Source organism: Chinchilla lanigera, unplaced genomic scaffold (assembly GCF_000276665.1).
Source record: "Chinchilla lanigera isolate Chin_1 unplaced genomic scaffold, ChiLan1.0 scaffold00036, whole genome shotgun sequence".
Taxonomy (NCBI): domain Eukaryota; kingdom Metazoa; phylum Chordata; class Mammalia; order Rodentia; family Chinchillidae; genus Chinchilla; species Chinchilla lanigera.
The window spans coordinates 21,721,875-21,736,611 of NW_004955437.1; the positions used below are offsets into that span (position 1 = coordinate 21,721,875).

A 14,737-nucleotide genomic window follows, 5' to 3' on the forward strand; every position below is an offset into this window, starting at 1 on the left:
CATGCCTGGATGAACACCCATGCAGCAGGCGAGATGGAAATGCTTGCTGGGCAGAGTCAGCGTCCACGTAATACCGAAGACGCCACTCTACTGTGAACGTTCCTGTTCCGCAGGGGCTGCATAAAATGCAAGGCCACGTTCTTGGCTTTTTCCCATGGCCTAGATTAATCCGGGAGGAAGGTCATGTGGTCCAGAAGCCATTTCTAGTGATGGAAAAAAGTGAATAAATAGGAATCACCATGCTCTCCAACCCCCAGCTCAGGCTCCTGGGTGCACTTCTGGAGCTCTTGCCTCCTTCACCAACAGCCTTACAGCAAGAACTCCTAGGACCAGTCCCAGGGGCAGAAATGGAAGTCCAAAAAGCTAAGGCTGCTCTAGCCCCTGCTGCTAGAAAGCACTGGAGCTAGAAGTCAGTCGGGATCAGCCTGGATCCACAGTCCCAGGATGTGGCGCTGACAGGATGTGTACTCTGTCCTTCCCACCCACATCCCAGAACAGCGGGGAGCCTGGGTCCCCGGGTGACCCTCATTTCCTATGACCCTGCAGGATTTTATGGGCCCAGGGTGTCATCCACAGGCATAGGAGGACAACAGTGTCACAGAGACAGTGTCACAATCCTGTGGTCCAGATGTCCTTACCCTGTGGTCATGGACTGTGGGGAGGAACCAGAGAGCTCATGAACTTTTGTAGGGACAAGAAAGTCACAATTCCATGCGCCAGGGATATAGCTCAGTGGTACAAGTGCCTGCCTGGCAGGCACAAGGTCCTGAGTTTGATTCCCAATACCAAAAAAAAAAAAAAAAAGAAAGAAAGAAAAGAAAGTCACAATTTCAAATGTAGACATCAAAGCAATTTGCCACAATGCAAGCAATGCCTGGGGCTTTTAGCACCAATAGAAATCACAGGTACTTGTGTTGTTGCAGAAATTGTGAGCTGGATGCACACAATTGTGGTGGCACACACCTGTAATCCCAGCATTCAGGAGGCTGAGGCAGGAAGGTCATAAATTTGAGGTTCGTCTGGGGAACTTAGGTAGACCCTATCTCAAAATAAAAAGGGCTGAAGATGTAGCTGAGTGATAGAGTGCTTGCCTAGCATGTTCAACGCCCAGGTTCAAAGCCCAGCTCCCCCCTCAAGACCTCAACATAGCACCACCACTTCAAAATTACTGCAGATTTCAGATCTGCTAGGTCTTATGTAGTGGGATGAGAAAGAAGTGCAGACATTACAATGTCCCAAGTTTATTTTATATTTTGCTAACTGTATTTCCGAATGCATCACGTTCTTTGGGTGGGTCCTTTGTGCACAGGAGCCTTTGGGTCTTTTGACCTTTGAGAAGCAAGCGGCTCGCCCTCCTCAGCCAGGGCTCTAGACCTATGGGCCCTTAGCCACACAGGCCCCAGACACTGCACAAGCTCAGGCCCACGGGCTGTGAGGGTGCTGGAAAGCCAGGGGGCGCCACCCAGACCAGGAGGGTTCAAAGCCAGCCCTGCTCCTTCCTCGCCTCTGTCTCCTGATGTGAAAGATGGATGCAACAGCCCCTGCCTAAGACCATGAGGCCCCAGGGCTGCCAAAGCGTGGCTCACACCCTTACATCCACAGAGACAGGAGAGCAGGATGGGCCTGTTGTGGCTGACTTCCCCAGGAGAAGGCGTCTCGCATGGACTTTGATCAACACAGAAAGAAGGAGGAGCTCCAGGCTGAGAGGGGAGGCAGAGCCACACCGATCGGAGGGCCATTCTGAGCTATTCCCTGAGCACAGTGATCCTGGGCAGGGAGGGGAAGCAGTGACAGAGGCTGGAAAATGCACTGGCCGCACACAGAGGGCCTTGAATGCTGAGTTCAAAAGTCTGGGCCTGTGCTGTCCAACATGTGCCTATTTAAATTCACACCGATGACAATATAACGCCCTGCTCCCAGAGCTCTGCTCTGCATTGCGTTAGCACCAAGCAGGACGGCCCATATGTAGAACGTTCCCACCACTGCTGAGAGTTCTAGCGGGCAGCGCTGGTCCAGGCTTTGTCCAGGAGGCGGAAAAACCACGCTGAAGTTTCTGGTGAAGGAGGCCTGGCATAGGGCAGGGCTCAGACCAGGCTGAGCTGCAGGCTGACATCACCTGGGCCTGCCTTAGACTGGCCTTCAGTGGGGACACACAGTTATCAGGCATTCCATGCCCAGAGGGCCAGAGGGCTGGGTTCTAGTGCGCTAGTGTGCTGCAAGGCTAGGGAGGGTCAGCAGCCCCTCGGGCTCTCTGCAGGTCATTTGCTACTCCAGACACTGGCAGCAGCAACGTGGACAGAAGCTGGGGTGTGGTGGGGGGAGGGGCAGTCGTATGGGAGGGCTCCCACTACTCACATGGAGCTCCGCCCACAGGTACATGGCCATCGTCCACCCTTTCCAGCCACGGCTCTCAGCCCCCAGCACCAAGGCGGTAATCGGCGGCATCTGGCTGGTAGCCCTGGCCCTCGCCTTCCCCCAGTGCTTCTACTCCACCATCACGGAGGATGAGGGCGCCACCAAGTGCGTGGTGGCCTGGCCTGAAGACAGTGGGGGCAAGTCGCTGCTTCTGTAAGGCCTGGGCCCGGGGTTGCCCGTGCTCGTGTGCATGCATTAGTATCTACATGTGTGTGGGAGCTCACGGGGTAATTAAATGAGCACACATTTCTGCTGAGGCTCCTCGGCTAACTACAGGGTCACGCCCAGATTCAACCATCAGATCAGACCACATATCACCAGCCTGGGAAAAAATCCAAATTCAAAACTCAAAGTACACTTTCTACTGAATACACGTTGCTTTTGTTCCGTCAGAAAGTCGGAAAATCATTGAACAAGGACATCTTAAGTCTGGAACCTTGTATACTAAAAGCAACACTAAGTGCCACGCCTCTTTAAGCGCTTTACATATGTGAACCCATTTATCCTTAGCATCACCCAGCATATATTATTACAATGATTCTATCTGGGGATGGGGAAACTGAGGCACCGAAAAATTAAGGATTGTACCTACAACTAGGAAGTGGCAAAGCAAGGACTCAAGGTGGGCAGCCCTGCCTCCAAGCCAGCCTCCCCACTGCTCTGGCCTCTAAGGATGCGGGGCCTGATCACGGACTGAGTCTGATGTGCATGGAGTGGCACAGGTCTCCCCATCACACTCGCATGCTGCTCCCACTCCTGTGTGGGTGCATGGGTGTGTTGCAGATGTGTGCACACAGGCGTGTGTTAGCGAATGTGTGTGTAGGAGGGCTCTGTGTAAGCTTAGCCCACAAAGCCTCAGGAGATCCTGGCACAAAGGCAGAGTATGGAGCATGGGCCTGCTTCCGGCTGAGGTGGGAACCATAGGCTGGGAGAGAGCAGAAGGAGACCTTAACAGGCCCCAGCTGCTGTGTGACCTGGTGGTGTCCTTTCTCCACTCTGGGCCTGTTTCTGAGGCTCTCACAGTGTGGCTTTGGGATCCCCAAACATTGCACCCTTGATTAGTGGAGGATAAAGAGTTGACTGAGGCCAGGCATGGTGGTACATGCCTGTAACTCCAGCACTCTAGGAGGCTGAGGCAAGAGGATCACCAGTTCAATCCCAGACTGGGCAACTTAACAACCTGGCAAAATCCCGTATCAAAAATAGAAAATAAAAAAGGGCTGGAAATGTATCTCAGTGTAAAGGCTCTAGGTTCAATCCCCACAACTGAAAGAAAGAAAGAAAGAAAGAAAGAAAGAAAGAAAGAAAGAAAGAAAGAAATCAACTGAGATTTTGGAGTCGGCAGCCAGTCCACATTTTAGCCTGTCCCTCTCAGCTGGAGCGCCTTATAGCCAGTCTCTCCGAGCCTTTGGCTCTTTCTCTCCAAAGTGGGAGAATTTGTGATAATGACCTTAGGTACACAAGCCCTTTGTGCTGCGCCTGACACAGAACGAATGCCCAGTGTGCAGCAAAGAGGGGACAAAGAAAATAAACCTGGAGGTGCCATTTTTAGTCCAACAAAGCCCCGGCTGCCCCAAGCCTGAGGATGTGCATGATCTTAGCCAATGGCTTCCAGGTAACTGTGACACCACCTCGGTTAGTACACCTTCCCCAACAGGCACCCCTACCCGGGCCCCATGGGTCCGAGCACTGCGCAGTGAGGGCACCCTTGCGCTCCCACTCTGTGCTGGGGAAATGACCATCTGCTGAGCAGCCTATTCCAGGGAAGGACAAGTCCTGATGACATGCTCTGCCCAGTGTCCCCGCTTCCACTCTGTATACCAGGGTGGGGTCAAGAGAAGGGAAGGAGCCCGGAGCCCTTTCTGGCTCAGAGCCAGGCGGTGAGCAGAACATTTTGGACCTGGCCCCCTGGACAGTAGGGGGAACAGTGTTTCTCCACCTTCATATGGGGTTTCTCCCTGGGAGGAGCACCAGGAAGCACTCAGGTTATCCAGGACCCACCACCGTCTGGGGGTTGAACTGCATCCCTGCCTCAGGCAAAGGGAAAATGAAGGGCCAGGGTAGGCTAGGAAAGCCATTCTGGGAGGGGATCAGGAAATGACGGTTGCCCCCCTCCAAGAAAATACATATTTACCCCCCAAATACAAATACAAAAAGCACAGGCCCCACTTGAGGAGAGGCCTCCCTGACTGGCAGATTCTAGAGGGTGATCCTCAACACTCCGCAGCTCTCTCTGCTGTGCAGACACCGGCCCCAGTGTGCATTCCCAGCTTCAGCATCCCCAGGAAAGAATAAAATGCTGCTCACTCTTGGAAAGGGTTGAGATTACTTCCTTCTTTTATAGATGGGGAAACTAAGGCTGAGGGAGAAACCCGCCTTGTCCATGATCACACTTTAAATTAGAGGCTGGACAAGAGCCCCATTCTTCTGAAAGGGAGGTTGTGTGGGTCCTCAGCGTGGAAAGTTGTTTCCTGTGCACAGACTTCCTGCCTCTCTCTGGGCCTCAGCCCGCGCCCTGGACACGGAGATGGGTGGCCTGCTTTATTTTTGAGGTCTTTCTAGCTTAGCTCCCTTTCCCTTTCCCTTCCCCTTCTTCTTTTGACAAGGTTTTGCTAAATCCCTAAATTTCCTAGGCTGGGCTTAAACTTGACAATCCTCCTGCCACCACGCCCCATTCATTTACTTTTCTTTAAATCAAACCAAGGCCCCTGTAGGTAGACCGGGATGGGGCTGCTGGGCAGAAGCTGCGGGTCCTGCTCCAGTCTCAGATGTCGGAGTCGCCCGTGTGCACGCTGCCCAGGCCCCTGGCTGTCTCTCCAGGTACCACCTGGTGGTGATCGTCCTCATCTACCTCCTACCGCTCACTGTGATGTTCGTGGCCTACAGCATCATCGGCCTCACGCTGTGGCGGCGCGCAGTCCCCAGACACCAAGTGCACGGCGCCAACCTGCGCCACCTGCAGGCCAAGAAAAAGGTGAGGCCAGGCAAAGCGGGGCCGAGGCAGGGGAAGGGGGGGCGGGGCACAAACTGGGGTGGGGGCGGGGCCCGAGTGTAAGGCGGGGCCTGGAAGCACGGCATTGGCCTATAATTTGCCCCTGTGCCAAGCCCAGGCCCCAGAGCCTGAATTCCTTCCTCCCCAGCAGGTGGATCTTCTTCGGCTTGAGGGCAAATACAAAGTTAAAGTATCTTAGAATGACAGTATATTAAAATAGTAGAATTTTGAATAATTGAAATGTTGAATTTTAGAAGCCCCTTAAGAGTGCCTGCAGGAGTTCGGCTGGATAGAATCTCAGAGCACCCCCCAGTAATGGAATGACTGACTTTAGAGACTTGGAGACCGGTTTACAGTCTGGATTCTTCAAGTCTGTCCCAGATTTCTGTGGAACGTGCTAATATCCCCCCTCTTCTCGTCATCCAGCGCCCCTAAAGGGTGCTGTTTATAGCATTCTATGATCCAGACCTCCTCTGCTCTCCCCCAAGAAAGGCAGCACCCCTTTAATGCCAGGCAAGGGAGGAGGCACTGAGTGAATCGACGTGTGTAGCCAGGTCAAAGTCATGGCCTTTGCCAATAGTAGGAGACTTTACAGGGCTGTTCAGGGAGGCCACTGGGCATCAGACCCCTTCAGGGTGTCCCTCCTCCTGGAGCGCTGCTCCCCATGTGCCATCCGAGCTTGCCTTCATCCCTCCTGGGGTGCTGGGCACTACAGGTTGTGCCTGTAGAGGCCCAGCATTTGAGGCTGGGCATCTGCAGGTCAGGGACTTGACCTCTGGGAGGAGGCTCGGGTCCCTGTTTGGACCTCAGTGCCCATAGATGGAAGGGCTATAGTAGATACAGATCCCAGCCACAGTGCAGCCTGGGACCCCGCAGCTGGGACAGGAGCTCCTCAGGGTAGGGTCAGGCGTGAGAGCTTATCTACTCTCCAGGGAGTAAAGCTGTTCTGAGGAGAGGGACCTGGGAGGAGGGGGCCACTCAGCTGGGCTCCTAGGAGTAAGGATCTCAAGGAAGGACAGCGGAGTGAGCAGAGGGACGGGCCTGTGCAAAGGACCTGAGGTGGGGGCTCCAGAGCATGTGGGCAGCATGTGCCCTGGAAGGGTGGGGCTTGGCCTCAGGGGCTGAGATATGACCAGAGACTCTCCTGGAGCAGTTTGTGAAGACCATGGTGCTGGTGGTGGTGACATTTGCCGTCTGCTGGCTGCCGTACCACCTCTACTTCATCCTGGGCAGCTTCCAGGAGGACATCTACTGCCACAAGTTCATCCAGCAGGTTTACCTGGCGCTCTTCTGGTTGGCTATGAGCTCTACCATGTACAACCCCATCATCTACTGCTGCCTCAACCGAAGGTGAACCCACCCAGCTCCCCTGCCCCCCAGTACCCAGACAGGCCCCACATGGGCTCCCATTGCTCCATGTCCCTGCTGTCTCTTCTGGGGTGTACATCTGCAATGAAGAGAAGGCAGGACCAGAGAGATGGAGGGAAGCGGGGAGTAGAGAAAGACAGAGGAGAGTGGGAGGGAAAAGAATCAGGTCAAAGGGCTTGGCTGCTTCTATCCTGATGTTTAGGCTTCCTCCTGAGGACTTGCCGGGGGCAGGTAAGCAGCAGCCTGGCACGTGAAGCACTCAAGGGGAGGCTGGGGGCAGGACAGGGCTCACAGTGCATTTCCTCCCCTCCAGCGCAGCTGGGCAGTGACCTCGGCAGAGATGGCCTGGGAGCGGGGACTGGGGTCTCGCTCCCCAGCTGCTTTTCCCCACTGGTGTTCCTGGGGAAGTGGAGCCTGAGGGCAGTTGGCATCTGCTTTGGGGGCTTGAAGGGGGGCAGCTGGTGAGCAGGAGCCTCAGCCTGGGGAGTTGTGCTCAGCCTGGGGAACCTCAGGGTAGGGTGGGTAAGAGGAGGGGCAAGCCTGCCCAAGTGCCCAGGCTGCTTATAATGCCACCAGGATCTTTGGTGATCAGCTATCACTCGCCTGAGGCAGGCAAGCAGGAAGCGAGGGAACTGATTCTTGGAGTGCTTCCTGGGGGCCCAACCCATTAGAAAGCATTTGGGCAGCCCCTGGAGAAAGTTGAGGAAACAGCCTGAGAAAGAACTCTCCTAAGCTCCTACGTGAAGGACAGAGCTAGGAATTCGCATACAGTATGGCCTGTCATCCTGTCCCCATACACATTTCTCACGAGATTGGGGGAGTGACAACGTGGGGTGGGGGGTCACATCAGGGAGGGGCCACCCACACACCATGCTACCGCACCACACAGCACCCCGGGGTGTGAACAACACCAGCACCCCTGGGCTCCGCATGGTCCTGCAGTCACCTCTGAATCGTTCACTCGTGATGACACTGGCAGTCACAGAGGTCTGGGGCTGTGGTAGGACTCTCCATTCATTGAGAAGGTGCTCACTGAGTGGCAATGTGTGTCTGGCACTGTCCCAGGCCCACAGGAACCAACAGGGAACAAAAAGACTCCTTTCTTCAGAGAGCTGACCTGATGGTGCAGGAGATAACAATTAACAAACGTGGAGTAAGTGGAGCCCATGGTGCACTAAACAACAGCACCATGGAGACAGGAAAACTAGAGAGGTAAAGGATGACAGGAAGTGCTGAGAGCCCTCGATAATGAGCAAAGGGGCAAAGCTTTATATCTGAGCAAAGGCACAAGTGACTGAGTCAGCCCTGTAGCCGGGGCAGGAGTTCCAAGCTGAGGGAAAAGGTGAAGGGGCAGCCAAGTGACGGCCCCGTGGTCGGGGTAAGGATGTGGGCTCTGAGCAGGGAGACAGAAGCTCCGATAGGGCACAGACAGAGGCCCAGTGATGGCTCCGGGGAAAGGTGGTTTCCACTCGCCGGGTTGTAGTCCGGGTCCGGACATGGCTAAAACCTTGGCAACCACATTGACAGAAAGGAGGGGACATGTGCAAGCAGCAGAGGTAACTCCAGGGCTGTTGGGCTGGGTGGCAGGAAGGATGGCACTGTCAGGTGCTGAGGTCTGGAGGGTGACTGGGAGCTTGGGTGGGCGCACATGGATATGGGGCAGAGGCCACGTGAGGTTTGATGGACTCTGAGGCCACACCGTGGGGTCCTGTAGAGCCATTCGGCAGGTGGCTCTTTTTTTTGTTTTTTGGGTTTTTTTGTTTGTTTGTTTGTTTTCCTGTACCGGGAACCGAACTCACGACCTCGTGCTTGCCAGGCAGGCGCTGTGCCGCTGAGCTAAATCCCCAGCCCCATGGCAGGTGGCTCTTTTGAGACATGGAACCCTGCAGCCCAGGTGGTGACAGTGCAGTTCTGCCCTCTCCGATTCACTCATGGTCTCATTATTCTTCTCACTCTGTCTCCGAGCAGCCCATCTTCCCTGTGCCAATCCCTTCCTCCCACTCACCGCCTCTCCCTCTCCACTCCAGTCAACACCCAGACCTTCAGCAGTCCCTTGGCAGAGCATCTCTTAGCTCCATTTTTTTTTTTTTTAAAAAGACTCCCTTTTGAATATTTCTTTAGAAGCCAGCTGACAAGTCAAATGGGAAAAAATCTGCTGTTCCTCTGCAACTCTAGGTGGGTTCTTTTTTTTTTTTTTTTTTTGGTTTTTCTCCAGTACTGGGAACCGAACTCACAACCTTGCGCTTGCCAGGCAGGCGCTTTGCCGCTGAGCTAAATTCCCAGCCCCTAGGTGGGTTCTTTTGGTTTGTAGTAACAAATAGCCAAGGTCAGCTCAATCACCCACTTCAATCACAAACAAAACTCTAGAATACTTCTGGGTGTTTGCAGAAATCCAATCCATGAAGGAATGCATCTCTCAGAGGCAGTGGTGGCTCTTGGGAGTGCGCAGCTGCTTTCCTCTGGAGGGGAGATGGTGTCTGGGGCTGAGTGATCACACTATGGCTCCTGTACCCCTAACTCCCTGGTTCTGGGTGACTCTTCCTCCCCCAGGTTTCGCTCTGGGTTCCGGCTGGCTTTCCAGTGCTGCCCGTGGGTCACACCAACTGAGGAAGATAAGCTGGAGCTGACTCACACTCCATCCTTCTCCTTGAGGGTCAACAGGTGTCACACCAAGGAGATTTTGTTCCCGGCTGGGGACATGGTCCCCTCTGAGGCTACCAATGGGCAGGCTGGGGGTCCCCAAGATGGGGAGTCTGTGGCACTCTCAAGTCTGGTGCCTGGTTGCAGAATGGGGCCTAGCATCCTTGGAGAGGCAGCCAGTTGAAGGCCAGATCTGAAAGTTTGTCCATGCCCACCATTTAATCCACCATGGAAAGCAAGCTGGCCCCAGAACTCTACAGGAGATACAAGCACCAGGAGGACTCAGCCACCCACCTCAGAGGGCTTTGGGATCCAAAGATAGTCAGCAAAGACACTGTGAAGCCAACACTTTCCCAGTGCAGGAACCACAAGCTCAAATGTCTTCCTGGGTATACAGTGTAATGTGTAAATTAGATCCAGTTAAAAAGAAAAACTGCAAATGAGATGGTAAAAAGCAACAGACTTCCAAGCTCAGAGTTGGGGTGACAGGGAAAGGTAGTGACTGTGACAGGCACTCATAGGAGACTGCGGCTGCTTAGTACGGCACAGCTGCGGTAATGTATGGGATGTGTTCTACAACGAGGGCCCACTGTTGCCGGATCTTCCAAGAAAAGCTTGGAAGTCCAAATGTGCTTGTGAGCCTTCCAGATTTGCCAAGTTTGGCCTTTTTTTTTTTTTTTTTTTTCCCTGTCTTTTTGAGACAGGGTCTCACTATGCAGTTCAGGCTGGCCTTGAATTCACTTTGTAGCTCAAGCTAGCCTCAAACTCACACTGATCCTCCTGCCTCAGCCTCCTGAGTGCTGGGATTACAGGCATGTACCACCACGCCTGGCTTTAGACTTGTTAATTTTGGCTCACAGAAATGTCTGTGGGCAGCACACAGACACGACACTGATTCATTATAAGGCCGCACAAGGAAAGAGCAGCCTTACTTTGCAAAGCCCACCCGCTACAAGACAGCCTGGTGTTTCTCTGCCCAGAATCTAAGAGGCCAGAAGCCACCCTGAGTAGATGTGGATGAGTCAAAGGAAACCTCAGCTGTGCCTCGGGCAGGTCAGTCTGACCCCCAGCCTCTTCTGCCCAGTGACAAGGCTAACTCAGGGCAGCTCTGAGGATCATGGAACTGATGCCTGTAAGTGAGCAGGCCACACAGACTGCATTCCACAAACCATAGCCACATTCATCTTTACTCTGCCAGCCAGCAACACAGCTCCCACCTCAACTGGGCAGCAAGAAGCCAGCAGGCAGAGAACTGTCCAGCTCCTACAGTGCTCCAGGCTTGGCCCAGTCCAGTCAGGGCACAGCTCTCCCCACACGCACATCCAGGGCCCCTACAGAACCGTGTGCCACTGTAAATGCACACCCACAGGTCAGTGTCATCTGTGTTCTCCCCAGAGGTCACTGTGCTAGACACTGGCACTACTGATGCCCCCAATAAAGACTCTGATCCTGCCAAGCTGAGTGGGGATGCAGTCAGTGCTGGGGAGCCACTCAGACCTGCCACTGAGGCTGGGACACTGCAGGGTACCCGGATGCACCAATCTGAAAGCCACTACAGGGCTCCAGGGGAAGAACCCAGAATGGCAGCCTTGGGTTGGAACAGCCTGAGGGGTGGGATGAGAGTCAGACTATTAAGACGGGGAGGGGACAGAACAGCAACCCCACCCTGGGGCCACCTCCACACTTGCTTGTGGGAGCAGGGGCATAGTTACTGGCTGTCCTGTGCAGCAGGGAGGGAGGTGAGGCCACATCCGCTTGCTGGGGGTGGCCAAAGGACCAGTGCTGCAGTCCCCTTAGTAAACCAAGCAGTCCCTGGAGGCTGCCGCCCTTTTCCTGCGCTCTGGCAAGTACAGAGGACAGAGGCCTCTAGCTCTGTCCCTTCCTTCCGGACCCTCACATGAGGACTGCAGGAGGCTGGGGCTGGAACAGGAGTGGGCAGGAGAGGTGCTGGAAACCAGATGAGAGTGTGCTTCTGGGATACTGCAGGGATGGTAAAGTTCTCATGCTCAACCAAGGCTAGGGGCTGACGGCCATAATCTTTATTTTAAACTTCCCCACACCCACAAAAATCCCCAACTTCTGGTTTTCAGTACATCCCAAAATCCCTCTGCAGCCAGGATGCATCACTCGGGTTCTTGAATCAGTACAAAGTTTACTAGGTCATACAACATGGCTCACAAAAGCGATGGGAATTCCAGTGACGCGTTGTTGTGGGTTGATTCCTTTTGCCCAAATGGAGACAAGACACCTTCCCGCAGGACTGCCCACCTCCCCCCACGAGACACACAGACTGCAAGACTGTCACGACGTGGCTAGGACTGGTTCCACGGACACACGGTTTAGTGGCACTGAGCCACCCTGACAGGATGCCAGGCCAAGGTGGGTGCTGGGACAGGAGGAAGCAGTGATGCTATGCCCATACTCGCCCCGCAGGCCACGCCCCGGGGAGCAGAGTCCGGCAGTGTCTGCTGGTGATAATACACTTCACCCAGGGGAGGCGACCCCAAGAACGGGCTTTGGAGGCCCCAAAGGCCTGTCTGGTGCTGTGACTTTTCATCTGAGCCAACAGACAACCCGGCTGATGGGTACCAGCGATAGAAATGGATGTCACTACACTTCACATGTGGGGAACGCACAACCGGGCTGAAATCAAATCATGCAGAATGGCAGGGCAGGTGAGGGGTCCAGGTGAGAGATTATCAACAGCACACACTCTATGTTGAACCCTACGTTATACACCATTAGTTGGATTCTCTTTTCCTCCCTGCTGCAGTGTGGCGGGCTCTGGCGCCAGGGGTGTCCCCAGCATGGCTCGCTGGAAGGAATAGGGGGTTGTCGCTTTTGGAGAGAGGTGCTAGAAGGGTGGTGGGCTGGGCTCCTGCACTCTTAGCTGCTTGTTTCTCCTCGGAGCCGCACGCCCACGGCTGTGATGAGGGCGGCCCCCTTGCCGCTACCATCTTCTGACAGGAGGAAGGATACATTACACTTTGGTGACAGTTCCTTCACGGTTTGGTGCATGATTTTGGAGAAGCTGAAAACAAACAGAAAGCAGACAAGGTTGGTACAGGAAGCTGAGAGGCAATGCTGGGCCTGCCTGAAAACAGTCAAGCTCCATGGCCAATCCTAACCACAGCTTCCAAGAGGGAGGCCTAACCCAGGGTCCCAAAGACAAGCTGCACTGCACAACTTATGAGGCAAGGCTGAGACACCTCCGCCTCAGCACTCGGGGCTCCCAGGGACCTGAGGTCAGTAAGGAGACAACATGGGAACAGACATCACCCATCCCAGCTACAGCCCTGAGGCCACAGAGCACTGCCCACAGCCTGGCACCCACACCTGCAGCTGAGAGGGAGCCTCCTAGTAAGGGATCATCTCTAAGTCAGAGGTGATTCTTGTTTCTGCATTTAAAAAGGACAGGGTCAGGCAGGGGCTCTCGGCAGTCAGAGCCACCCCTCACTAAACACCTGCCAGGTGCCCCCTACTTCATATACACCACTTCTAGTTCTGGCAGGAGCTGTTAACCCATGAGGCAGATGACAGAGATTAAACACTGCCTACAACTGCTAAATGATGGGACCAGGACTGAATCCAAGGGTTCCTGGCTCCAAAGTCTAGCCCAAACCAGGGACCATCTCCTCCCTGACTAAGGAGATGGAGATGGAGTGAGGATGAACATGGCTCCACCCCAGCCACAGGCATGACATAAGCTCTGTGGAGCTGTAGGCCCAGTTTATCTGGGATGGTCCCAGTTTGCCCATGGTCCCAGAATAATAATCTGTAGCATTTCTTCCCTGGCAAAACTATTCTCATGTTAGGCATGGTCACTCTGTTCATAACATCAAGCTGTGGGTCATGCAGTGAAGTCACCTTTCCTTCTCTGACATGGGCATAGACACTTGACCCAAAGGAGGCCATACCCTGCCTCAGGACCCAGGACCAGCACTGTGCTTGCCCTTCCAAGTAGGGACAAGCTGATTCTGCAGGTGAACAAGTCACCCAGTCCCCCTTCGCTCTTCTTTATTTCTTGTCCAAACTTAGGAAGCACAGCCTCTAGACGTGGCTGCAGCCGGCAAGTCCGCGCTATCCCCACCTCCTGTCCTCCAGCACCACCCACTGCAGAGGGGCCCAGGAGAAGCAGGGAGAGTCCGTGGTGCCTTAGGGTGAGCCAGCCAGGTGAAGTCTTCTCCGCTCCTCAAGGATTCCAGACAAACTGTAGGGCTGCTTGTTGTCCCAGACAGGCCCCAGTCCCCGCAGGAATTTCCCCAGACTCCCTGAGGAATCTCCCTAGGGGAACCACACCACACAGCCCGAAACTCCCAAAGAATTCGCCAGCCCAGCAAGCCCATCCCAATCGGAAGCCCCACTCACTGCGGATGAAGCTTGTAGAGCGTCCCATCCACCCCTACAGTCACGTTCAGATGGTTCAGCCCTCGGTTCTCCCGGATCTTGTCCACCACGGCAGCCATGCCCGCACCGCACAACTGCGCAGCCCGCCGGGACACCACCCCGCACACGGTCTTGACAAGGATACTGTCGTCACACGTGCTGTTCAGACCCAGCTGCTGCAGGATGGCCCGGACCTGGAGCAGCGCTAATCGGTCGCTGTGGTGGACAAAAGCCAAGGGGTGGGATGAAGTGGGGCCAACTCCAAAGGTCTGGCCTCATATCTATGGGTCAGCATTGTGGTTTACATCACAAATCTGTTTGTTTAATGATCCCCAAAGTACTATATGCTAAACTGTAGAAAATCTGGCAAATCTAGAAAAATTAAAGCTGGAAAAAAACTATCCACAATCTCAACATCTAGGAAAATGCTATTAACATTTCAGTACATTTCCTTGCAGTCAATTTTGCAGATGTTTAACAGCAGTGTTATGGTTTAGATCTAAAATGTCCCCTGAACTCCTCCTGTGTGTGGGAGGTGACTGGATCGGCAGGGGCTGTACTCAACAGCAGCTGAATGTGCTACTGGGTGGTAGGGCCTGGTTTGGTCACCGGGGTGTCTTGGAAGGGTGGATTCTCAACCCAGCTCCTCCCTTCCTCTCTATGCTTCCTGGCTGCCATCTTGTTTGTGCCTTGGAGCCAGCTGACCATGGACTAAAATCAGCCAGAGTAAACCTCTCCTTTCAGTTTTGGGTATCTGATATTTTGTCCCAGCAACAGGAAAGTGACTAAGATACTGTCCTAATAATACTGTCCTTACAATATGCAAAATGAGACCATCCTTTATATGTGCTTTTCTGTGGTTTTTCTTGATCTACAAGCTTAAGCAATTTTTTTTGGTTGTTTTTTTTTTTTTTTTTTTTTTTTTTTTTTTTTTTT

General features: G+C 53.9%; 2 protein-coding genes across 7 annotated transcripts in view; one reads left to right on the forward strand and one right to left on the reverse strand.

Annotated features, from left to right (window-relative positions):
• Tacr2 (tachykinin receptor 2) overlaps positions 1-10,089 on the forward strand; it is a 12,718-nt gene extending 2,629 nt beyond the window's left edge. The window contains exons 2-6 of one of the 2 annotated variants that reach the window (XM_005390085.1): positions 2,374-2,568; positions 5,236-5,389; positions 6,561-6,757; positions 8,897-8,950; positions 9,326-10,089. In XM_005390085.1, the coding sequence (XP_005390142.1) occupies positions 2,374-2,568; positions 5,236-5,389; positions 6,561-6,757; positions 8,897-8,950; positions 9,326-9,599 (874 nt within the window). In that variant the 3' untranslated portion in view covers positions 9,600-10,089. The remainder of the gene's footprint in view (positions 1-2,373; positions 2,569-5,235; positions 5,390-6,560; positions 6,758-8,896; positions 8,951-9,325) is intronic. The other variant, XM_005390086.1, reaches the window with a different exon arrangement.
• A 1,350-nt stretch (positions 10,090-11,439) lies between these two features.
• The window catches only part of Hk1 (hexokinase 1), a 90,990-nt gene continuing 87,692 nt past the window's right edge, over positions 11,440-14,737 (reverse strand). For all 5 annotated transcript variants that reach the window (XM_005390087.1, XM_013517022.1, XM_005390089.2 and 2 more), the window contains 2 exons: positions 13,784-14,017; positions 11,440-12,446 (listed from right to left, as the gene is read on the reverse strand). In XM_005390087.1, coding sequence (XP_005390144.1) covers positions 12,302-12,446; positions 13,784-14,017 — 379 coding nt within the window. In that variant the 3' untranslated portion in view covers positions 11,440-12,301. The remainder of the gene's footprint in view (positions 12,447-13,783; positions 14,018-14,737) is intronic.